The sequence below is a fragment of the Otolemur garnettii genome, unplaced genomic scaffold (assembly GCF_000181295.1).
Source record: "Otolemur garnettii isolate 467f Iridium unplaced genomic scaffold, OtoGar3 scaffold00026, whole genome shotgun sequence".
Taxonomy (NCBI): domain Eukaryota; kingdom Metazoa; phylum Chordata; class Mammalia; order Primates; family Galagidae; genus Otolemur; species Otolemur garnettii.
The window spans coordinates 20,127,251-20,153,650 of record NW_003852421.1 but is presented as its reverse complement, the minus strand read 5'-3'; the positions used below and the strand labels follow the sequence as shown (position 1 = coordinate 20,153,650).

Below are 26,400 nucleotides of genomic sequence, written 5' to 3'. Positions count from 1 at the left end.
TGGGTTTCTGGGCTTCAAATATACCAAATTTAGTGGTATTATCTTTTTTTATTATTTTTTATTAAATGATAACTTTGTACATTGATACATTTATGGGGTTCAGTGTACTGCTTTTTTTTTTTTTTGAGACAGAGCCTCAAGCTATCCCCCTAGGTAGAGTGCCATGGCATCACAGCTCACAGCAACCTCCAACTCCTGGGCTCAAGTGAGTCTCCTGCCTCAGCCTCCCAAGTAGCTGGGACCACAGGCGCTCGCCACAACACCCGGCTATTTTTTGGTTGCAGCTGTCATTGTTGTTTGGCGGCTGGACTGGATTCGAACCCACCAACTTAGGTGTATGTGGCTGGCGCCTTACTTGAGCCACAGGCGTGAAGCCCAGTGGACTGCTTTGATATACAATGTGAAATGCTCACATTAAATTAAGTAGATACACATGAATCACAATTATACTCATGTCTTAAAAGTTTTTGTTTTGTTTTTAAATCATAACTTTGTACATTGATGCATTTATGGGGTTCAGGATACTGCTTTAATATACAATGTGAAATGCATACATTGAACTAAGTAACACATCCATCATAATTATACTCATTTCTTAATAGTTTTAAAATGTACCATCACCTCATGCACATTAGGTGAGGTCCCCCCAAATACCCTCCCTCCTTCCATATCCCCGCTCCCCTCCCGTTCTCTCCTCTTCCCTTCTACTTTCTGAACTATAGTTATGTTTTGCCATTCATATAAATGTGTAAGTGGTTATATATTGATTTCATGGTAGTATTGAGTACATTGGATACTTTTTTTACCATTCTTGAGATACTTTACTAAGACGAATATGTTCCAGCTCCATCCAAGGTAAACATAAAAGATATGAAGTCTCCATCTTATTTAATGGCTGTATAGTATTCCATGGTGTGCATATACCACAATTTGTTAATCCATTCATGGGTTAATGGGCACTTGGGCTATTTCCACATCTTGGCAATTATGAATTGGGCTGCAGTAAACATTCTGGTGCAAATGTCTTTATTATAAAATGATTTTTGATCATCTGGGTATATACCTAGTAGAGCAGCAGTTCTCAACCTGTGGGTTGCAACCCACGGGAACTGTATTAAAGGGTCATGGCATTAGGAAGGTTGAGAACTACTGTAGTAGAGGAATTGTAGGATTGAACGGTAGGTCTACTTTTAGTTCCTCAAGTGTTCTCCAAACTTCTTTTCAAAAAGGTCATATTAGCTTGCATTCCCACCTGCAATGTAGAAATATTCTCTTCTCTCCGCATCCACACCAACATCTGTAATTTTGGGATTTTGTGATGTGGGCTAATCTTATTGGAGTTAGATGATATCTTAAAGTGGTTTTGATTTGCATTTCTCTGATGATTAAGGATGATGAGCATTTTTTCATGTGTTTGTAGGCCATGTGTCTGTCTTCATCATAGAAGTTTCTCTTCAAGTGTCTTGCCCACATAGAAATGGGGTTATTTGTTTTTTTCTTATTGATTAGTTTGAGTTCTCTGTAGATTCTAGTTATCAGACCTTTGTCAGAAGCATAACCTACAAAAATCTTCTCCCATTCTGAAGGCTTTCTGCTTTATTTACTGTGCTCTTGGCTGTGCAAAAGCTTTTTAGTTTGATCAGATCTCAGTAATGTATTTTTGGTGTTGCTTCAATTGCTTGGGGTGGGTCCTCCTCATAAAATATTCTCCCAGGCCAATTTCTTCAAGTGTTTTCCCTGCACTGTCATCTAGTATTTTTATAGTTTCATGCCTTACATTTAAATCTTTTATCCAGTGCGTATCAATTTTTATTAATGGTGAAAAGTGTGTCCAGTTTCAGTCTTCTACAGGTTGCCAGCCAGTTCACCCAGCATCATTTGTTAAATAGGGAGTCTTTCACCCACTGAATATTTTTGATAGGCTTGTCAAATATCAAATGACGATAAGCAGCTGGGTTCATCTATTGGTTCTCTATTCTGTTCCATAAATCTACTTCCCTGTTTTTGTGCCAGTACCAAGCTGTTTTGATCACTATAGATTTATGGTATAGCCTGAAGTCTGGTAAAGTGATACCTCCTGATTTGTTCTTATTTCTGAGTAATGTATTTGCTATTTGAGTTTTTTCCTGATTCCATATAAAATGAAGTACTATTTTTTCAAGCTCTTTAAAGTATGACAATGGTGCTTTAATAGGAATTGCATTAAATCTGTAGATTGATTTGGATAGTATGGACATTTTAACAATGTTGATTCTTTCCAGCTATCAGCATGGTATGTTTTTCCATTTGTTAACATCTTCATCTATTTCTTTTCTCAGAGTTTCATAGTTCTCTTTATAGAGATATTTCACATTGCTTGTTAGGTAAATTCCCAGATATTTCATCTTCTTTGGCACTATTGTAAATGAAATAGAGTCCTTGATTATTTTTTCAGCTTGACTATTGTTGGTGTATAAAAAAGCTACCGACTTATAAGTATTGATTTTGTATCCTGAGATGATGCTATGATCATTTCTAAGAGTTTTGATGTTGAGTCCCTGGGATTTTCCAGGTATAGGATCATATCATCAGCAAAGAGTGACAGTTCGATCTCTTCTGACCCTATTTGGATACCCTTGATCACCTTCTCTTGCCTGATTGTGATAGCTAAGACTTCCATTACTATGTTAAATAGCAGTGGAGACGGTGGGCATCCTTGCCTCATTCCTGATCTGAGTGGAAATGTTTTCAATTTTACATTACACCATTCAATATGATATTGGCTGTGGGTTTGCTATAGATGACCTCTGTCAGTTTAAGAAATGTCCCTTCTATGCCTATTTTCTTAAGACTTCTGATCATGAAAGGATGCTGGATATTATCAAAGGCTTTTTCTGCATCATTTGAGATAATCATATGGTCTTTTTTATTTTATTGATGTGAAGTATTATATATTGTATATATAATTATAGTATTATATATTATATATAAGATTCTTGTATACAGTAGATAGATTGTGTATGTTGAACCAACCCTGTAACCCTGGAATAAAACCAACTTGATTATGGTGTATAATTTTTTTGATGTGTTATTGAATTCTGTTTGCTAAGATCTTATTGAATATTTTTGCATCGATATTCATTAATGAGATTAGTCTATAATTTTCTTTCTTTGTTGGATCTTTTCCTGGTTTGAGTATCAGAGTGATATTTGCTTCATAGAATGTGTTGGGAAGTATTCCATTTTTTCCTATGCTTTGGAAAATGTTGTATAATATAGATACTAGTTCCTCTTGAAAGAATTCGAATGTGAAGCCATCTGGTCCTGGACTTTTCTTTTTAGGGAGATTCCATATTGTTGATGCTATTTCATTGGTTGATATAGGCCTATGCAAGATTTCTAATTCTTTCTTATTGAATCTAGGAAGGTGGCGTGTTTCCATGTATTGGTCCATTTCCTTCAGATTTTCATATTTCTGGGAATAGAGATTTTTGTAATAATCATTGAGGATTTTTTAAATTTCTGAAATGTCTGTTGTTATTTCTCCTTTATCATTTCTGATAGATGATATTAGAGATTTTACTTTTCTGTTTCTGGTTAGGTTGGCCAAAGGTTTATCAATTTTATTAATCTTTTCAAAAAACCAACTTTTTGTTTCATTGATCTTCTGAATGATTCTTTTGTTTTCAATTTCACTTAATTCTGCCCTAAGTGGGGGAGAATTTGGTTATTTCTTTTGTTTTGCTGGGTTTGGGGTTGGAATGTTCTTCCTTTTCTTGTTGCTTGAGATGGTCCATTAAGTTGTTGGCTTCCTCTCTTTCTGATTTCTTAATGAAGGCTTCCAATGCTATAAATTTCCCTCTTAGGACTGCCTTTGTAGTATCCCACAGGTTTTGATAACTTGTGTCTTTATTATAATTTTGTTCAAAAAATTTGGTGATTTCCTTCTTAATCTCATCTTTGACCCAGCTATCATTCAGCCTAGGATTATTTCATTTCCATGACTTTGTTTGAGTATGAAGATTACTGTTGCTGTTGAGTTCCTTTATTTTTATTCCTTGATGGCCCAAGAAGATACAAGGAATAATTTCTATACTTTTAAATTTGCTGAGGTTAGACTTGTATCCTAGGATATGATCTCTTCTGGATGATGACCCATGGGCTGATGAGAAGAATATATATTTAGTTTTATTAGGGTGAAATGCTCTGTAGAGGTCTGTAAAGTCAATTTGTTCTAGGGTCAGGTTTAAGTCTAATATTTCTACTCAGACATAGCCAGATCTTGGGGCATTGGCCCCAGTTCCACTCACTGTCCATTAATAGTTTCATGAAAACCTAGGGATTATGCCTACCTCTGAATTTAAATAACCTTCAAGGTAGCTAGATCTATGCTTGACAATGGTCTTTGCTTTAGAGCTTTTCTATAAGAGGCCTCCTGGCCCCAGAAACTCTTATCTAGTGTCCTGGCAATGAGAGTATACTTGACCTATAAACAAATTATTTATTTATTCAGCTAATGTGCTAAAGTGCTATTAGTTAGGCCTTGGGGATGTGGAATTAAACAAGGTAGACTTGTTCTCTGCTCTCTCAGGCCATGTGAGTTCATGAAAACTGTGTGATCAGTGCTTTGCTAGGGGAATGACAGTCTGCTAGAGAGACCCACAAGAAGGGACATGCTGGGCTTAAGTTGTCTATGGAGAGGTCTTCCATGAGCTCAGAGTTCTTAGGCAGAGGGAATAGGATGCATTGAGATTTCAGGGTGAAAGACATTTTAGAACATTCAAGGAATTAGAGAAGAGATTTTTGGAGAGAGAGGAAAAGAGGTGGGGGACGTTGGACTATGAAGGGCTCACCATAAAGGGTGGTACAGGCATGGCTGCAGCAGTGTTCTATCCTAAGCTCAATGGGAAAGCACTGAACCATACTGAGTAGGGCTATGGGGTGGTGAGATGGTATGGACATTGGATAACATCAAGTTTTGACTTTGTGACTTTTTTTAAAAACAGAAATCCTATCTTTGAATTTTTTTCTTTTTGTGAGATAGTCTCTGTTGCCCCAAGCTAGAGTGCTGTGGCATCATAGCTCACAGTAACTTCAAACTCTTGGGCTCAAGTGATCTTCCTGCCTCAGTCCTCTGAGTAGCTGGGAGTACAGGCACCTACCACAATGCCTGCCTAGTTTTAGAGATGGGTCTCACTCTGGTTCAGGATAGTCTAGAACTCCTGAACTTAAGCACTCTCCCCTGCCTCGGTCTCCCAGAGTGCCAGGATTAAAGACATGAGTCACTGAGCACAGCAGAAATGGTATCTTTTAATGTCAATAACAATATCTGCAATGCATTATGTATATATATATATATATATATATATATATATTTTTTTTTTTTTTTTTTTTTTTTGTCAAATTTAACTAAAATGTCTTGAACGTTTTCTATTTACCAGGTAACTATGTTAGACATTGGTGCTACAAAGACAAAAAGAAGTAAGCCCTACCTGACAAAGCAGGCCTTTTCCTATTGCTGTGACCTAACTTCCTTCCTTCTTTCCTTCCTTCTTCTTTTCCCTCCCCCTCTCCTTCCTTCTCCTCTCTTTTTCTCTCACCCATCCTTCTTCCCTCTCTTCCTACCCTTTCCCCCTTTCCTTCTGTCTTCACTCTGTGACTTTTGAGGGTCTCTTAAAGAAACCAAACACATAGGGCAGTGCCTGTGACTCAAAAGGGTAGTGTACCAGCCCCATATGCCAGAGGTGGCAGGTTCAAACCTAGCCCCAGACCAAAAAAAAAAAAAAAAGAAAGAAAGAAAAAAACCAAACACATGTATCTATCAGGGAATAGTTTTCCTGCTGCCTGTAACCCTAGTCTCAGACTCAGACTGTTCAACTCTGTGGACTGCAGTTCTTCACTCCAGGATCCCCAAAGGACTCTGTGTACTCTAGTAGCTGCCTAGTCTGAATGTGAATAATTGGCTTAAATCCAGAAATCAGGGGATTTCAGACTTAAGGCAAAAAGATAATATTTTTTCACTGTGTCTGTAATTTCAGAAAACAACAGGCCTCCAGTAGCTGTGGCTGGCCCTGATAAGGAGCTGATCTTCCCTGTGGAGAGTACTACCCTGGATGGGAGCAGGAGCAGGGACGACCATGGCATTGTCTTCTACCACTGGGAGCATGTCAGGTAGTCCATCTCACCACCCAGCTGCCAGGGCCACACCCATGCTGAATTGTCCCTTCTCTGGAGATCTGGAGTAAACTATCAGCTTAGCTTGTTGGGGAGTCAGGATTTAAGCCCATTTCTAGAAGAGGCTGGGCATTATTGACAGAAGACTGTCTTAATTGTGAATAGACATTCTTTGACCATGGAAGGAGGTGGAAACAGGGCAGGTGTATGGGGCAGTCATGGTGCGAGATGAGCTGAATGCAGGAGAGGTACGGGGAAAGCTGTGTGTGGTCCCTATTTACATTCAACCTGTCCTACAGGGACTGCAGACGACAAGAGTGCAGTGTAAGGGGAGTCCTGTGTTATTTAACATTTGCTAAATCTCATAGACTCCTGTGTTTGTTCTTAAGAGGTAAATACTAACCTTAGTCCCATTTTGAAGCTGAAACTGAGGATTGGGAGACTAATGAGATCCCACAGCCTTGCAGGAGTGGGGAATCTGCAGCCCTGAAGGCCATAAGTGGCCCTCCAAATCCCCAAGTGTGGCCCCTTGTCTGAATCCAAACTTCATAGAACAGATCTCTTTATTAAAAGGATTTGTTCTGTAAAATTTGGATTCAATCAAAAGGCCACACTCATGGATCCAGAAGCCACATGTGGACCCAAGGCTGCAGGTTTCCTATCCCTGGAAGGTTACCCAGACAGCACGAGAAGAGCTGGGAATCACACCTATGTCTTTTTGACTACCAGCCCCGCAATCTTGCTGACTACACCATGATTCCTTTCTTAGGAGACTGTTTATCTGCCTCATTGCTTCCTCTTCCATATTCTCCCTAAAGATAGATGAGGATATAACCTAATTTTATTCAGAGAAGAAATGGGAGTAATTTGTAAGGCTCTATTTTCCAGGGATAGATCATTTCACTGGCAGCTCAATTTTTAAAAAAAGCAAGAAAATTTTTCCAGTAATCTAGCAAACTGTGTCTGAAATAGACATTTATGTCTTCTGTACTGAACTAGAGAATGTAAATGAATGAAGAGTTGTCTTAGAATTCTCTAAATGGCATATATTCTGGATGGGGGAAAATCATTGGCAAAGACACAAACCACATGCCTGCCATTTTCAGCCCCTTCCTTTTGTTAACCACTTTTCTGTTTTATAGAGGCCCCAGTACAGTGGAGATAGAAAATATTGACAAAGCGATAGCCACAGTGACTGGTCTTCAGGTGGGAACCTACCACTTCCGTTTGACAGTGAAAGACCAGCAGGGGCTAAGCAGCACATCCACCCTCACTGTGGCGGTAAAGAAGGGTGAGTGGGTCTGAAAGTGGATGGGGCTAGGCCTGCTCTGTTTTCCAGTACTATTGCACCCTAAGCCAGACCATAATTATTCAGAGATGTTGATATACGCTTACTTATTCACAGCAGATGCAAAAATCCACTTGGCCGAGAGGAGCCAACCTTTTATCCACGTTAGCTATTTCCCATGGTCTTCTGCAGGGAGACAGCATTTCCTTTTGTTTTGTTTGCGACCTGTGTCTTCTAGAGGCTTCATCCTATGACTGCTGGCAATTAACAACCCATGTCCAAATGATACCATTATGCTTTGCTTTCTCTCTTTTTAAAAATTCAAGTTCTGTTATCTCTTAACATGAACTCTGTGGCCTAGCCTAGGGCAGTATTGCTTAGTACTTGTCTCCTTGTCTGTTTTCCCTTCTGATTGTGAGTTGCCTGAGTGCCTTTGCTTCAGATGTTTCTCTGTTCTCTACATAGCAGTGTGGTAGACTCATAAGTATTGATTGGATTAAGGATGATTACTGTGAGTTAAAATGCGGGAGTATGTAATCAGTGTAACCTAATTCTTTGTACCCTCAATGAATCCTAAACAACCAAAAAAAAAAAAAAAAAAGGAAAAGAAAATAAAATGCAGGGAGTAAAGAGCACAGCTGGATGGAAAGGTTTGAATTTATGGAACAGCAAGCCTGGGGCACTTGGAGAGAGACTGCAGCCTGAGGCAGAGGCTTGGCCAGGGAAGGTCATGTACCCATGTACCGAGGGCATGCTTGGGAGTTTGGACTTTATTTTCTGGGCAGTTGAAAGGGGCTGAAGCAATTTTGTTAGCAAAGTGATATAGATTTGGATTTTTAAGAAGATTTTATTGTAGACTTTTTCAACTAAATGTAAAAGTAGAATAGTCTTAACAGACTTATATAACCATCATTCTGCTTCAACAGCAGTCCACATTTTCCCAATCTTGTTTCATTTTTCAATTCATATTTTTTCTTTCTTTCTTTTTTTTTTTTTTTGTGGAACATTTTAACAAACCCTAATATCACATCATTGTAGCTGTAAAGTATGGATTTGAAAAAAGATAACAGATTGATAAAAAAAGGCTGAAAGTAGAACAGTTAAAAGGCAGGTGCCATAAGAGGGGTTTTGAGCCCCATTTGAGGCCAAACCAAGGGAAAATGGGGTAGAAAGGATAGATTGGGAAGATATTTTAGAGTCTTCAATTATCAAGACTTGGGAATGTAATAGATCTGGAGGGTAAGAAAGATGCTAAGATGACACCAAGAGTTTTTACCTTTAGCATATAGGGGATAGTGGTGACACGATTATCTGAAATAGGGCTCACAGAAGAGTAGCAGTAGGTTTGTGACAATGGAGGATTCAGTTCAGATTTAGGTGAACATCATGACTGGAGTTCAAGAGTACATAATCATAAAAGGGGAATGCCTGTTCTGAGTTCCATTTGTAAACCTGGATAGGGTCTAGATATTGGTTTTTTTTTTTTTTTTTTGAGACAGTCTCACTAGGTTTCCCTTGGTAGAGTGCTGTGGCATCACAGCTCACAGAACCTCAAACTCTTGGGCTTAAGTGATTCTCTTGCCTCTGTCTCCCAAGTAGCTGGGACTGCAGGTGCCCACCACAATGCCCGGCCATGATTTTTTGTTGCAGTTGTCATTGTTGTTTTAGCAGGCCCGGATCAGGTTCCAATGCACCTGCCTAGGTGTATGTGGCCAGCGCCCTGACCACTGAGCTACGGGTAGATATTGTTTTTAACAGAATGACTTTTGGATTAACTTAACTTGTTGCCAATGTTTTTTTTTTTTTTAGCCTTTTCCTATATCCTCAATGGAATTAAGCCTCCTTAACACCAGACTCTTCCCCCCTCTCCAAATCTCTCTAAAAAATGAAATGGAAAAACTAGTAATAGCATCAATTGTCTCTCTCCAATCTCCAATATCCAAGGGATGTTAATCTCTCCCTTGGAGCAGCACTTGGCTGTCCTCACCCTTGTTTTTTCATTGCTTGACTTGTTTCCAAGGGGAAGTTAAGAGAAGACAAGTTGGGTCCCACAACCCCTTCTGAACAAGCAGGATTTACCTCTAGTGACCTCATCTCTAGATTGGGGCTGTGTCTTCTTATGGACTCCCCACCACACCTGAGTATCCTTTGATGCTCCAGGCCCTTCTTTCCTAAGGCTATAGTCAGAGATGGGTCTTACATTGCTTTATTTATATCTAACACCTCTTCAGAGAAGTGAGGATCATACTGTTTTTTATTCAGTTCTTTATCTTTCACAGTCAAGATTTGGCAATCCTAGAAATTAAAATATTTCTTTGGCCAGACAGGGTAGGACAGTACAAAATGATCCAGAGTATATTATAAGCCAAAATATTTTCACTTTTAGAACCCTAACTGTAAGTAATATTATTGTTTCTATTTTTCAAGGAGAGAAAAACCATAACAATATTTTTAAAAATTCCAATATATAGCCTGCTATTTTACCTTTTCATCCCAAAGTATAACTATCCAAGCACAAATAGACCTTTAAGAAAGCCTTTATATTATCTTATAGGTATATGGGGGCAAATATCCTTAAAAGATATTTTAAATCTACTTACTGTATCTGCAAAGTGGAAGAGTTACAGATGTTTTATGACCCATTTCTATAACCAGTGTTTTAAATCAATCTCTTTGCTTTCATTTTTGCTGTATTTGACTTAGAAAATAATAGTCCTCCCAGAGCCCAGGCTGGTGGCAGACATGTTCTTGTGCTTCCCAATAATTCCATTACTTTGGATGGTTCAAGGTCTACTGATGACCAAGGAATTGTGTCCTATCTGTGGATCCGGGATGGCCAGAGTCCAGCAGCTGGAGTGAGTACTTAAAGATAATTGTTCCTAAACCACTTGTCATTACATCTATATGTGGATCATTATAAAAGTTTGAGATACACAAAAATCAAGAAATATAACATCAGTGTGGACAGAAACAAATGAAGCCCTCCCAGCAACACGAATAAGCCAAACTTGCATGGGCAAAGCAGAAAGGATGCTGTCGACTGTATTTCTTTATTTTCTTTCTTTTTTTTTTTTTTTAGCTGGCCCTGACTGGGTTTGAACTCACCAGCCCTAGTTCATGTGGTCAGTGCCTATAGCTCGTCAGCACCCTACCTATTGAGCTGCGGGTGCCACCACAACTATATTTCTTGAAAGTGAAATAATACCATAGTGAAATAATAACACAGTCTGTCTCAAAACTCTCACAGTGACCTACATATTAGTCAGCTTGGGCTGCCACAACAAAATACCATAGACTGGGAGGCTTAAACAACAGAAATTTATTTTCTCACTATTCTGGAGGCTGGGAAGACAAGATCAAGGTGCTGACCAGTGGAGATTCTGATGAAGTCTGTCTTCTGGCTTACAGACAGTGGCCTTCTCATTGTGACCTCACACAGCAGACAGTGAGAGAGAGTGCACTCTGGTATCTCTTCTTATGGGGATGCTAATCCTGTCAGATCAGGGCCGTAGGCTTATGACCTCTGTTAGCCTTAATTACCTCCTTATAGGTCCTGTTTCTAGGTACAGAAAGGTTAGAGCTTCAACATATAAATTTGGGAGGGACACAAGTAAGGCCATAGCAGTGTCTCTATTAGGACCTCATTTCTCTTGAGGAACATTTCCATGCTCCCTGTAAACTGCTTATGCTTCTACATTTGACTTTTCTGAGGGCTGGAGACAGTAGTCTGCTATTAGATTTAAACAAATGTCCTTTAAAACAAAAGTCCTTTCTGATTTTTCCCTGACTTTTGCAGACTTTGGATGAGGTAGGAAACCATATCCTGGGAGGACTTTGAAACAAAGTCTTCCAATGGGGACAGCACCTGTGGCTCAAAGGAGTAGTGCACTGACCCCATATACCAGAGGTGGAGATAGCGGGTTCAAACCGGCCCCAGCCAAAAACTGCAAAAAAAAGGTCTTCCAGTAGGAAGGAATAATTCTCCTCCTTAGCGTCCCCATTATTCTTGTTCTGGTCTAAGTGGATTTTTTCCTCTTCCTCATATTGTACCAGACATTTCAATAGAGCAGGGATTGATATTCACATTTCACAGCTGCACAAAGTAACATGCAGAGATGAGTGAAGGCCAAGGTCAATTTACTCATTTCTGATAAAACTAGACAAACCCAAGTTTTTAGCTGTATTAGATCACACTGCCTCTTATGCTATAAATTTAGGTACATCATCATTCCTGCTGTTGCTAAGGACTAGTGAGGTGCAAGTATACTATTGGAGAAGTACTAAAGGGAAGAACTTGAAAATGCTTTTTACTTTCTAAAGCACCTCTAAAGTTAATATTATTCAGCTAGCTAGTGGATTAGCTATTAAATGTAATTGTGATGTGTTCAGAACACTTATTTTTTGCTACCATCCTTTCTGTTGGCAGGGGTCTGGAAGGTTCTCCCTAATTCTTTGGAACCTTGAGGAATATAAAACAGAGATGCTTTTACCCAGGCTCTTAGGGTCGGTTAAGAAGGTGAACATGAGGCTTGGTACCTGTAGCTCAGTGGATAGGGTGCTAGCCACGTATGTTGGAGCTGGTGGGTTCGAATCCAGCCTGGGCCAACTATAATCACAGAATAGCCAGGCGTTGTGATGGGTGCCTATAGTCCCAGCTACTTGGGAGGCTGAGGCAAGAGAATTATTTAAGCTCAAGAATTTGAGGTTGCAGTGAGCTGTGATGTCACAGCACTTTACTGAGGGTGACATAGTGAGACTCTGTCTCAAAAAAAAAAAAAAAAAAAAGAAGGTGAACATTATACTCCATAAAGGAATCCAAGACTAGAGTATTATAAAATTTCATTTGAGAATAAGAACCAGAAAACCTGTTCTTGTCCCAATTCAAATGGTCTTTTCTTCTGTTAGATAAAATTAATCATTTGGTAATTCTTAGAAAGTACTTGGTAAACTCAGTGCAGGAAATACTGTCTGAAGAATTTGTCTGAAGCACCTCCTTCTGGTGCTTTATGGTGAAGAAGTGCTAAGAATTATTCCTAACATGACAGCCTGGTTTCCTCTTCAGCTTCCTTTTTAAAATCATGCATGTGTTAAAGAGGTGGACGCTGAGATTTGTGGTCAACAAAACCCAGAAATTGGGACCTGTGATTTATAACTGTGACCCATGTTGTTTCATAGGATGTCATTGATGGCTCTGATCATGGGGCAGCCCTGCAGCTTACAAATCTGGTGGAGGGAGTGTACGCTTTCCACTTGCAAGTCACTGATGGTCAGGGGGCCTCGGACACAGACACTGCCACTGTGGAAGTGCAGCCAGGTGTGTTCCCTGGAGCTAGCCATGCATGGTCTGGATGGTCAGCATTGGGGTCTTTGCAGTTAATAGTATGACCCAGTATGGCTGGATCCATCTCATGACTGGGTCTACTTTAACGATGTTCTGTATGTGTTGTCTGTCCCCAAACAGATCCAGCCTCATAACTCATTAAGGAGAATTGTATTTGGGAATAAGATTTTCTTTTTGCTTTTATCTTCCTGCCAAAGGACAAAGCCCTACTGAGAAGTGGACACAGGGCTTCCATATAGGAGCTCTAAGAGAAGGCAGCTCCCTTGAGGTGGCCACAATGACCCCCAGCCTAGACTGGGCATGCACTTGGAGCCAAAGTTCTTATTCTGGTCCTGGGCAAGTGTGTGAAAGGCCAAAATTTCAAGTTAGCCAGAGTCTAATTAGATACACCTGATTATCTTCTGAAAAAAAATTAATACATAACACACTGGGATAAAACACAGGAATTGTATCCCTAAATAGTGGCCTCTGAGTTGTTTAGATGAATTTATCTGAGTCCTAAATCCCATATGTAGAAATTGCATAGGATTATGTTTAAACTGTTATATGTCCTTACTCCTTCTATGTAATGTTAAGCCTGTGATCTCCAATTGGAAATGCCAAAAGTTCTTTTTTCCTAGACCCTAGGAAGAGTGGCCTGGTGGAGCTGATCCTGCAGGTTCGTGTTGGGCAGCTCACAGAGCAGCAGAAAGACACCCTGGTGAGGCAGCTGGCGGTGCTGCTGAATGTGCTGGACTCAGACATTAAGGTCCAGAAGATCCAGGCACACTCGGATCTCAGGTATAATAAGCTGCCCACCTGTGACAGGGCCTTAGCCCTGCAAAGTTCTAGTTCTTTCTCTCTAGCAGAAAGTCTAGCAGAAAGAGGTTTATTCTTCCTCTTTTTCTGTATTTTTGTACACATTTTTGTCCTATTCATACCTTTTTCTCTCAAAGGGTAGGAGTAAAGACAACATCATCCTGAATCCTTTCCATAAGTCTCGGCAAACATTTGTTGACCAAGAATATTCTGAATGAAGGAGTTAGGGAACATCAGAGGGAGCTGGTCATTAGCCCTGCTGACTCAGAGGCTGGCTAGTGGTCTAGGGCATGTGAAGAGGATGTCTTAGCCACATTTCATCCCTGCTGCATGCTCATAGGGACTGAGGCTTCCTCAACGTGAAAAAATCATTCATTGATTACAATTTATTGTCTCCTAGAAGTCCAAGGCTGAAACTCTGGCCTTTGTTTTTTTACAGAATGTTTGTATTTTATTGAGTTTTTGTATTTAAACTCTTATCCAACCTACGGTGGGTAGGAAGAGAGAGAAAGAACGTGGGAATGAAAACTTACCATTCATAACAACTCCATTTGCCAGCTGTTCAGAGCTCTTTCACCTTGGTTGGTTTTCCAGAGAACAAAAGTTTATTTAGAAAAATAACAAATTAATATGCATTATAATTATTTATGTAACTCTTTCTAAAATGGGCTATACAGTTCTCTTGCTTATAAAATATCAAAGACTAAATCAAAGACATGTCAGAAAATCAACAAAACCAGAAGTGTTCCTTGGACAGATCAAATTGATAAAATTTTAGCTAGATTGGCCAGGAAAAATAGAGAAGACTCAAATGTTTAAAATCAGAAAGGAAAAAAGGAACATTACTACTGACAACTTTATAGAAATAAAGAGGATTATAAGAGAATAATGAGTGATTGTATGTCAACACTTTAGATAACTGTGATGAAATGGGAAAATTTCTAGAAAGATATAAGCTATAAAAACTCATGTGAGAAGAAATTAAGAATCTGAATAGACCTATCATAAGTAAAGAGATTGAATTAGTAATCCAAAAACTTCCCACAAGACCCAGGACCAGATGGCTTCATTGGTGAAACTGCAAAACAGTAAAGAATTAACATAGTCCTTCACAAACTTTTCCAGAAAACAGAAGAGAAGGGAATATTTCTCAATGCCTTCTGTGAGGCCAGTTTTACCCTGACAACAAAACATTGCAAGAAAGAAAATTATAGACTAATATCCCTTGTGAATATAGAAGCAGATATTCACAATATCATACTATCAAACTGAATCCAGCTATTTTAAAAGGATTATGTATCATAACCAAGTAGGATTTATCTTAGGGGGGTGGTACCTGTGGCTCAAAAGGGTAGGGCACCAGCCCCATATGCTGGAGGTGGTGGGTTCAAAACCAGCTCCGGCCAAAAACTGCAAAAAAAAAAAAAGGATTTATCTTAGGAATGAAAGTGTGATTCAATATATGGATATTAATAAATGTAAAAAACCACATTAATAAAGGACAAAACCACATGATCACCTCAAAAGGAACAGAAAAAACATTTCATAAAATCCAACACTCTTTTATGATAACATACTTATTGTGGGTTGGATTGTGTTCCTCAAAAGATACATTTAAGTCCTAACCCCTGGGACCTGTGAATGTGACCTTACTTGGAAATAGGGTCATTGCATAGATACCCTTAGTTAACATGAAGTCATGCTAGAAATGGGTATACTCTTAGGTCCTTATGAGAAGAGGGCAAGAGACACAGAGACACACAGGGAGAACACCACGTCATGGCAGAGGCAGAGCCTAGACCAATGCATCTACAAGCCAAAGAAATACCAAGGCTTGCTGGCAACACCAGAAACTAAAAGAAAGGCATGGAACAGACTCTCTCATAGAGCCTTCAGAGAAAGCATAGCCCTGCTCATACTGATTCTGGATATCTAGGCTCCAGAACTGTGAGAAGAGATTTCTATTGCTTTAAGCCACCAGTTTGTGGTACTTTTGTTTTTTCTTTAGAGACAGAGTCTCACTTTATCACCACTGGTTGAGTGCCGTAGCATCACAGCTCACAGCAACCTCCAACTCCTGGGCTTAGGCGATCTCTTACCTCAGCTTCCTGAGTAGTGTGGTACTTTTTTTAAACAGCAGCCTTGGGAAATTAATATAGATTTGAATAGACATTTCTCCAAAGAAGATATGGAAATAACCAGTAACCAGATGCTCCACTATTAGCCATTAAAGAAATGCCAATCAAAACCACATGGAGATACCACTTCACACCCACCAGGATGTCCATAATCCAAATACAGACCATAGCAAGTACTGGAGAATATGTGGACAAATTAGAGCATGTATACATTGCTGGTGGAAAATAATTTGGCAGTTCCTCAAGAAGCTAAATATAGAGTTACCATATGACCTATTAATTCTACTCTTAGTATATACCTAAGAGAAAAAACTTACATCTATACAGAAACTTGTATATGAATGTTTATATCATGTATTCATAATGGCCAAACATGGAAACAACTCAAATGCCCATCAACTGATGAATGAATAAAAAATATGATATAGTCATACAGTAGAATATTACTTGGCAATAAAAAGGAAAGAAGTACTGGCTCGGCACCTGTGGTTCAAGTGGCTAAGGCGCCAGCCATATACACCTAAGGTGGCAGGCTCGAATCCAGCCCAGGCCTGCCAAACAACAATGACTGCTGCAACCAAGAAAAAAAAAATAGCCAGGTGCTGTGGCGGGTACCTGTGGTCCCAGCTACTTGGGAGGCTGAGGCAGGAGACTCGCTTGAGCCCAGGAGGTGGAGGTTGCTGTGAGCTGGGATGCCACAGCACTCTACCCAGGGGAATAGCTTGAGGCCCTATCTCAAAAAAAAAAAAAAAAAAAAAGGAAAGAAGTACTGATACATGCCACATACATCCATACAGCATGGATGAAATTTGGAACCAGGCTAAATGAAAGAAGCCAGACATAGAAGGTGACATACTGTATGATTCCATTCATGCGAAGTGTCCAGAGGAATAATATCCATAGTGACAGAAACTAGATTAGTGGTTGCAGGTACTGTGGGAGGAGAGGGGGAGTGGCTGCCAATGGCTATGGGTTGTCTTTTGAGGGTGATGACAATGTACTGGAATTACAAAGTGGTGATAATTGTGCAACTTTGTGAATATACAAAAGGCCATTGAATTTTGTACTCTAAAAGGGTGATTTGCAGCCAGGCACAGTGGCTCATGCTTGTAATTCTAGTGCTTTGGGAGGCCCAGGAGGGACAATTTCCTGAGCTCAGGAGTTTGAGGCTGTAGTGAGCTATGATCATGCCATTGCACTCCAGCCTGGATAGCAGAGCAAGACCCTGTCTCTAAAACAAATAAAATAAATAAACATAAAATAAAATAATTTTTTAAAAAGAGGAGTGAATTTCATGGTATGTAAATTATACCTCAATAAAAAAGATGAAAGACATCTAAAAGTTATCATTTAGTGTATAGTTGGGCCTGTTTGTACTCATATATGCATTGCTCCTTTTTTTTTTACTTATTATTATGGATTTATTACAAAGGCTATATTAAAGGATACAAATGAATAGCCAGATGAAGAGGTATATTGGACAAGATCTGGAAGGAGCTTCTGTCCTTCCAGAGGAGGGAAGTTTGGGGTGTTCTGCCTTTCCAGCACATAGATGCGTTCTTGTTCACCAACTCAGTAGCTCCCCACAGGCCTTTAGTTAGAGATGTATACACCAGCAATGTGTACGTGCTCTAATTTGTCCACGTGTTCTCTAATACTTGCTATGGTCCCTATTGGGATCATGGCCAACCCTGTGGGTGTGAAGTGGTATCTCAATGTGGTTCCGATGTATGATTTATACATTGCTCCTTTCACGTGAAGGTCTGTCTTGGGTCAATATATATATATATATATATATTTTTTTTTTTTTTGAGACAGAGCCTCAAGCTGTCCCCCTGGGTAGAGTGCCGTGGCATTACAGCTCACAGCAACCTCCAACTCCTGGGCTCAAGTGAGTCTCTTGCCTCTGCCTCCCAAGTAGCTGGGACCACAGGCGCCCGCCACAACGCCTGGCTATTTTTTGGTTGCAGCCATCATTGTTGTTTGGCGGGTCCGGGCTGGGGATTCGAACCCGCCACCTTAGGTGTACGTGGCTGGCGCCTTAGCCGGTTGAGCTAAAGGCGCCGAGCCGGGTCAATATATTTTGAGACAGAAGAGCCTTTATTTGTGAATAGAAACAGATCAATTCCTTGACCCACACATATGCCCCCTTGTCCTTGGCAGGCCACAGAGCTGTAGCAGTCTGCACCCTGACTTCACAGGTCAGGTGGCTATAGTGGACATGCCATGGTGGTCACCATCTATCTGAATGTGTGGCCGTCCTCTCTCATTGTCTCCTCTGCAGCACCGTGATTGTGTTTTATGTACAGAGTGGGCCACCTTTCAGGGTTCTCAAAGCGGCTGAAGTGGCCCGAAATCTGCACATGCGGCTCTCAAAGGAGAAGGCTGAGTTCTTGCTTTTCAAGGTCTTGAGGATTGACACAGCAGGTATGTCCCCCACAGGAATATTCTAAAGGAATCAGACTTGACAATCATGGTTAAGTTTTACAGGCACAGAAAGAGAAGCAGAGAAGTGATGTGAACATTTTCACTTCAGCTTCCAGGGACTTGTTTTGCATTTATTTCTCCAGTAGTTTTCCTATAACACACATCTGCCCACTACTGTTTGTCTTAGAAAAAAACTGGAGAGCAATAATACTCATGGGTCAAAATTTAAGATCATATTCATGGGTAATGGCCACTGTCATAAATTTTATTTAAACTGTCAGAACAAGTGTTACTGCCTGGAAAAGCCATATACGGGCAATCCTTGGGTTATGAATAAGATAGTTTCTGCAGGTTTGTTCTTAAGTTGAATTTGTATGTAATAACCTCCATCCAAAGTGTGAATCATATGTCAGCTGGATGTTTGTAACTTGTGAACTTAAGTGTAATAGCCTCCATTAGTAAGTGTGAGTTATATGTAAAGCAAATGTTTGTAACTTGGGGGCTGCTTGTACATATAATTTATTTACTCTGGACATAGTGCCTTAGGTTTTGATGACAGTGTCATGAAGCTCTGTGAAAAACTTACGAATACTTTCTCCAGTAGAACCTCTTTAATAAGCACCTTGCTTGCCACCCCTTCCAACGTACAAAGTCATTCATAGTCCCACAGTCCTTGTCTTCATCTCACGTATAACACGAATCTCTTATTATATTGCAATGGCCATTTCAGTAGACTCTGAAGAACATGATAGTTACAAGGGAATGATAATGTTTGGGCAGTAAAATTTAATTTGTTTCAAATATACAAGGCTAGACAATAAAGTTTATGAACTCGTCCCAGAACAAGTGGCACATACCTCATTATTAAAGATCATGATAGTCACCTTTGAGGTACTCCCCTTAGCCATCTGGGGGGACAATAGTGATATTCAGTGATGAGGTATGTAGCTTTTCCTAGGATGAGTTTCTTACTTAATTGTTCTATCTTTATCTACCTACAATTGACTTTCTCAGTCAAAACATAGAGTAACTTAATTTTTTAATACCTCTTTTTTGGTTTAGCTACAAAAATAGTAATTATTTATTATAGGAAACTTAGGATATCCAGAAAGGCACAAAGAAGAAAATAATATTCTAGATTCTAGAGTCTAGAATTCTCACCATCCACAGACAACTTTTGTTAATATTCTGATCTATTACCTTCCAGTTCCCCATCTCCAGAAACACTTAATATAAGGAGGATGATTTGATATATGTATAACATACTATGCCACCCTAGATAAACTTCATAATTACACAACCAGCCTTCTATTCATGGACTTTAAGGTTGATTTTAAATAATACTACAATGTAGATAAATCTTCGTGCATATCCTTAACTATTTTCTTTGGATAGATTCTTAGAACTTATTTTCTTAAGCCACAGGGTGCTATGTTTTTGCTACAGTTTAAGGCTTTTGTTACATGGTGTGAATTGGCTTTTTGTGCATTTGCTTCCTGAGGAGAGTGTATCAGTGATGAGAGACTATTCTCAGGACCCCAGTCCATACCGTAAGAGGCTCTTAATTCAGTAAGATGCATCTATGTGGGGCCTACACTGTTGAAGATACAGAAGCTGAAGCCAGGGATTCTCGTTTCCTCGTGATGACCTCAGCCTACACATCTCTTTGCAGGTTGCCTTTTGAAGTGTTCTGGCCATGGTCACTGTGACCCTATCACAAAGCGCTGCATTTGCTCTCAATTGTGGATGGAGAACTTCATACAGCGTTATATGCAGGATGGGGAGAGCAACTGTGGTGAGTTCTGGTGGAGAGGTGACTTTGGGTGAGGAGCTTTCAAGCAACTCATTCTTAAGTATCAGAAATATCTGCCTAGCTTTGCAGCTGTAAACATTCAACCCTTCTTGGCAGTGAGGTAAGGTCCTCCCAACTATTCACTTTTGGGGATGTGTTTAGGATTTTGGCAGAGCAGATCTAACCAACTATCACTGGCATTTTTCTAAGAAAAAGTTGCTTTGGGCCATGGGCTACATTTCCAGATTATACCTTCCTTGGGTTAGGCTCAGTGTGATTTTCTGGTGAAGTGGCCAGCTAAAATCAGATAAAAAAGAGAATTTGGCTTATTGTGGGCTGTCCACCCAAACAGGCACCAGAAATTGTAGCTGCAGCCTTAGCAGGCCAATCTGATGGTGCCCTTATGTCTCTTCTGGGGAGAAAACTATTTTAATGCCAGTCTGCTTCTAAGAGTAAATTTGTTGTTGGGGACAACCAGATGGATATAATTGGCAAAAAAAATTATAAAAGTTGAGCTGTCATATTATGACAGTTAATACTATATAAAAATTAGAAAATAGCCAGCCCTTGGATCATTATTCCAAGGAGGTTATATAACATTCGATAGAGTTAAACCTTGTGTTTTTGCTCCCTGGGCTTCTCAGTTTCTGAATTGTGATTGCAAAGCTTTTTATATTGGAGTTCTGCGAGTTTGTGGAAGGAATGAGGATAAAGTAGTTTCCAAATTGCTCTCTGGCTCTGAAAGATGTCTTCTGGCCAGAGGCAGCCATATAGATACTTTATTTGCTTTATTATTATAAAACCAAGCCAGAGTTCTTTGGGGGAAAAGGTTGTGATTCTTGGGGATTCTGGAAGGAATATTTTGATGTGCCATATGTGCATGGGTGCTGTATAAGAGGCATTACTATGTAATTGACTAATTCTAGTTCAGATTATTCTGTTCTCAAGTCAGCATGAAATATGTGCTCCATGAGGCCCCTGAACTAAATGGCAAAAATAGGGCAGTTTTAGGTTTCTTAACTTATTTGTATTTTGTCTTGTTATTCTCTGCTACCAGCCCGAAGAGGTTTTAGCAACACCACACATGGCCTTTACTTGTAGGGACCCAGAAATGTTTGTTATGAATCATCAAAATGAATTTTCTTTGCAGGTAGCATACAACTATGTCCAGTTGGCTCTCTTGTTTTTCAGAGTGGAGCGTATTCTATGTGGCAGTGTTGGCTTTTGCTCTTACTGTGCTAATAGGAGGTCTCACTTGGCTTTGTATCTGCTGCTGCAAGAGGTACCTGGTGCTTATTTATGTGAAATACGGACATCTCATTAAATGTGACGTGACAGCTTATGGATTGTTTACTTGGGTTGTTTAAACTGGTCAGCTGATTAACAATCACTTTTTTATGAAGACAAACTAGACTTTAAAAGCACTTTGTGGTTTTTACTGCAAGGCAGCTTTTTCTCATTGCAGTTCTCATACTTTCTAAGAAGTTCAATCATTCTATATTCAATCTAATGCTATTCTCTATCAGTCGCACATTATATTCACTAGAGCAGTACTATGGGTGGAAAAACACAAACCCAAAGTGTTTTTTCTATCTTGTTACTCAGCAATCAAAAGACTTCCGTAAACAAGTTTGTGGTGGTTTCTCCCCATGCACCAAGCAAGCAATCAATTCTAAAGTGAACACCAGCTGGGTGTCCTCCCATTAAATTCTGACTGTCTACCTGGAGATAGCACCAAATCCTACAGGTTGAGGGCTCAATCCCCAGGCTTGGCCCCTCCCCCCAATTGAGATGCCATTTGCAAGCCCAGGTTGTTTAATCCATGTTTCTGACCTACTAGCTATAAATTAGGTCCCACAGCTTCCTTGTTGGGTTCAATTAATTTGCTGCAGTGGCTCTCAGAACTCAGGGGAACCTGTTTGCCAATTTATTATGAAGCATATTACAGATGAAGAAATGCATAAGGCCAGGTGTATGGGAGGGGCATGGAGTTTTCATCCTCCCCCTTACCCCAACCCAGGCTCATCCCCCTCAGGAACCCCCTTGTGTTCAGCCATCCAGAAGCTCTTCTTTTTAGGTCTTTTATGGTGCCTTCATTGGGTAGGCACAATTGCCAATTGTGTAGAAATGTGACAGGACAAAAAGGGGTTGATCTAGCCCTAAAAGATTGAGAAGGGAAACCTGGCAAGGCCTGTCTGTTCAGATTCTTCCTGGCCTCTGTGCAGCACTCTTTCCTCCAGGGTATGGGGTATGCTTTCCAGCTGGAATGGGGACCTATAATCACATAAGGCAGGTCAGGGAATTTATGCCTTGCTCTAAGACAGAAAAGCCAATGAAGAGTCCTGCTTTGAGGAGAAAGAGGAGCAAGTGAAAGGACGGCAAAACATCAAAATCAGAAACTCTGTTTTCTGATCACCTTCTGAGGCCTAAAGCACTCAGCGTTATACCCAGGGCTCTGGGAGTTATCAGCCAGGAACCATGGACAAAGAGCAATATATATCATTATATCACAAGTCTCAGTAGAGGAAGCAGTTCTAGAAATATACTAGTACAAATTGTAGATTTTTGCCTGTAATCCTACTGCTCTGGGATGCAGAGGCAGGTGGATTGCTTGATGTCAGGAGTTCGAGTCTAGCCTGAGGAAGAGTGAGACCGAGGCTAGCCTGAGGAAGAGTGAGACCCTGTCTCTACTAAAAATAGAAAAACTAGCCAGGCATCATGGTGGGTGCCTATAATCCCAGCTACTTGGGAGGCTGAGGCAAGAGGATTGCTTGAACCCAAGAGTTTGAGCTTGCTGTGAGCTATGAGGCCAGGCACTCTACCCAGGGCAGCAGAGTGAGACTCTGTCTCAAAACGAAACAAAACAAACCCAAATTGTAGATTTTATTTTTATTTTGTGAAGCAACAATTTACTCTGAGTCTTTTTAAATAAATTTAAAACTTTAAATGAGGCAATGACACAACCAAAGAGAAGTTTTGCTTTAGGTTTTTCAGTTTTCCTTTTTCCATGGAGTTGACCTCCAAGAAGCCCCTGAGCTGCTCCATTGTTTGAATCCTCCAGAGCTCCTTGCTCAACCTTCTGTGGGGAAACTTATAGGGAAAGTGATTCCTCCAGTCCTTAGAAGAGGACATCAGGTCTCTTTTTATATGAAACACTATAGATGCTCTCCAAAGAAGATGTGATTAAAATTAGGTATATCATAATTAATCCCCATTTTTCAGAAGTGACTTATAGATTATTTTAGCTTTTTTTTTTTAAGACAGAGCCTCAAGTGGTCACCCTTGAGTGCTATAGCATCATAGCTCACAGCAACCTCCAACTCCTGTGCTCAAGTGATTCTCCTGCCTCTGCCTCCTAAGTTACTGGGACTACAGGCACCCACCACAATGCCCAGCTATTTTTTTTGTTTGTTTGTTTGTTTTGGTTGCAGCTGTCATTGATGGGCCCAGGCTGGATTTGAACCTGCCAGCTCAGTTGTATGTGGCTGGCACCTTAGCCATTTGAGCCATAGGTGCCAAGCCAGATTATTTTAGTTTTATTTATAATTACATTCCCAGGTAAGACTGGCCAAAGAGAGCCAGGCACAGGCACTTCGAGGCCTAAATCCCAGTAAGTCTTCTGCACCTGTAGTCTCAGCTACTCAGGAGGCTGAGGCAAGAGAATCCTTTGAGCCCAAGAATTTGAGGTTGCTGTGAGCTGTGACACCATAGCACTCTACCAAGGGTGACAAAATAAGACTGTCTCAAAAATCAAACAAACAAGTCTTCCTAGAGCCATATGAGACAGTAATCACCTACTATGCATGGCTTGGGAAAAGCTCCCTGGGGCAAGGATTGCTCTAAAGGTCCCACATCCTGAGGCTTAGCTGAGACCTGCAGTTGGGTGGGTGATAGTGCTGTGGCTGTCATGTCCCTGATGTGTTTCTTCAAGATGCATAATGTATTTAAGCCCCAGTGAACTCTGACCTGGCCTTGCATGTTTTTCTTTAATGAAAGATGTCAGCTATTATGTGATAAGTCAAAACATTTCCTATAGTGTCTTCCCTGTATTTTAAATCCTGGATTCTAGTTACCTTTCTGAGAATCTGAGCTGAGATTTTCATTGTTCCTTTCAGACGAAAAAGGACTAAAATAAGGAAGAAAACAAAGTACACCATCCTGGATAACATGGATGAACAGGAAAGAATGGAACTAAGGCCCAAGTATGGTAAGACAGTCTGCAGGATGATTTTCTGGTACCTTTAATCCAGGTATTTGCCTGCCAGTTAACTTGGGTTAACTAGGGTTAACGGGAAAAATAAATGATAGCACATCTTGATTGAGTGCCTGCCATTTGCATCACATAATTTAGTATCAGGGCTCAAAGTGCTTTAGGTTGCATTATCTCTTCTACTTTTCTCATAAAATTCACTCATCCTTCTGACATTCCCATTCATATTTATAGAACCCCCATTCCTGTTACCCCCCACTCTAGCTGCCCCATCTTGCCAGTCTTTTGCCCTCTGTGCTCATCATTATCATCACCACCTAGTTCAGACCCTTACAGTCTCACCTCTGAACTGATAGTAATAACAAGAATGTTTAATATGTACTAGGTACTTTCAAAGTACTTTCTCCATTTAATTCTAATCCTACCATCAGCTCTATGAGTTATGTACTATGATTATCCCCATTTTATAGAAGAGGAAACTGAGGCAAAGGGAAGTTAGCAACTTGCCAAGTAGCAGAGCTGGTGAGTGCCAAAGGCAGATTGGAGCAGGTCACCTGCTCCAGAGCTGGGCTCTCCTCTACCCTGCACTGCCTCTGTCTTGGTCCATTTGGGTGGCTATAGCAAACTAGTCTGGGTGGCTTATAAACAACAGATATTTACTTCTTCTAGTTCTGGAGGCTGGAAAGTCCAAGATCAAGGGGCTGGCAGATTCAGTGTCTGGTGACAGCCAGTTTCTCATAGACGGCCCCTACTCACAGAGGCAAGGGAGCCTGTGGAGCCTCTTTTATAAGGGCATCCATCCCGTTTGATCACCTCCCAAAGGTGCCACCTCTTTCTCTTATCACCTTGAGGGTTAGGTTTCAACACATTTGGGGGCACAGACATTCAGACCATAGCAGCTTCTGTGTCCACAGTCTACTCTCAGTGGGCTCTGTTTTTGCCATATCCTGCACACTGTGGTTTTATTAATACCTTAGAACAACATTTTAATAATGTCATTCCTCTCTTTACAGGATAAAATCCAAACCTTATGGTTTGCCTTGTATTCATGTACTTTTTCATGAGGTCCCAGCCTCTCTCTCCCTCTCCAGCCCCTCATTTGTTATTTCCTACGTGAATCATTTGCTCCCATCAGACTTGTTTTCTCTAAATATTTCTGGATGCCTCGCATACTTCATGCCCTTCTCCTGTCCTGTCCAAATTCTCTTTCTTCAAACCCCATCTACGTAACACATCACCAAGGCAGTCCCAGATACGGGTTTGTGCTTGTTTTCTCTTGATTACTGTAAGATCTATTTTTTAATTTCTTGCCTGTTATGAGCCATCTACTCAGGAGTTTGTCTTGAGTCCTTGGTTAGACACTTTAAATTCTTTGAGAGCAGAGATCTTGTACCTGTTCTCTCTTTTACTTTGACCCCAGTGATCAAAAATTCTACCAAAAATATTTGAATCAAATAGTAAAATCAGAAAGCTTTAATTTATTTGGTGATCACTCTGGGCTAAATGTTGGGTCAAGAGCTTTATATGTACTATTTCACTTAATCCTCCCCATAAGTCCAGGGGGTGGATGCTTTGTTATTTCCCAACTTCACAGTGGAGGAAACTGAAAGCTCCGGTTCGCACAGTTGATGAGTGACAAAGCTGGGGCTCAAGCCCAGGGGTAACACCAAAGACGACTTTATTTCTCACTAGGAAACCCAAACGCCTTCTGTGTTGTGGGTAAGATGGCTTTGAAGGTGCAGGGAGCACACCTCCATTGCTTTCCCATGACCTGCAGCTGGGAGCGAACACCAGCGTTTCTCCTCAGAGGCTTCTGTCTGCTTCTCTGCAGGTATCAAGCACCGGAGCACAGAGCATAACTCCAGCCTGATGGTGTCTGAGTCTGAGTTTGACAGTGACCAGGACACAATCTTCAGCCGAGAAAGGATGGAGAGGGGGAATCCAAAGGTTTCCATGAATGGCTCTGTCAGAAATGGAGCTTCCTTCAGTTACTGCTCAAAGGACAGATAATGGAGTGGTCTGGTGTAAAATGCAGGGACCCCACAGGCACCCTTGAATCCAGGACCAGTCAGTAGAAGTTAAAACATAAAACTGACTCTTGTTAGGACAGCTCACTGATGCCCTCTCACAGTGGTTGGGTGTGTGCCATGTTAAAAGACCTGTTTCCTTGGGGTTTTCAAGGCACAAAACAAAAATATTGTTCATTAAACTGTGATGCTTGTTAATAAGAATGTAGGCTGGGTAAAATGCTAA

At 40.5% G+C, this 26,400-nt stretch overlaps 1 protein-coding gene across 4 annotated transcripts in view; it reads left to right on the top strand.

Annotated features, from left to right (window-relative positions):
- KIAA0319 (KIAA0319 ortholog) overlaps positions 1–26,400 on the top strand; it is a 57,729-nt gene extending 31,329 nt beyond the window's left edge. Inside the window, exons 11-20 of one of the 4 annotated variants that reach the window (XM_003788338.1) lie at positions 6,018–6,150; positions 7,296–7,444; positions 10,145–10,296; positions 12,617–12,755; positions 13,403–13,562; positions 18,003–18,145; positions 19,818–19,940; positions 21,129–21,219; positions 24,053–24,144; positions 25,979–26,400. In XM_003788338.1, coding sequence (XP_003788386.1) covers positions 6,018–6,150; positions 7,296–7,444; positions 10,145–10,296; positions 12,617–12,755; positions 13,403–13,562; positions 18,003–18,145; positions 19,818–19,940; positions 21,129–21,219; positions 24,053–24,144; positions 25,979–26,157 — 1,361 coding nt within the window. In that variant the 3' untranslated portion in view covers positions 26,158–26,400. Of the gene's footprint in view, positions 1–6,017; positions 6,151–7,295; positions 7,445–10,144; positions 10,297–12,616; positions 12,756–13,402; positions 13,563–18,002; positions 18,146–19,817; positions 19,941–21,128; positions 21,220–24,052; positions 24,145–25,978 lie in introns of those variants that run through there. The other 3 variants (XM_023512330.1, XM_012804217.1, XM_023512331.1) reach the window with 3 other exon arrangements.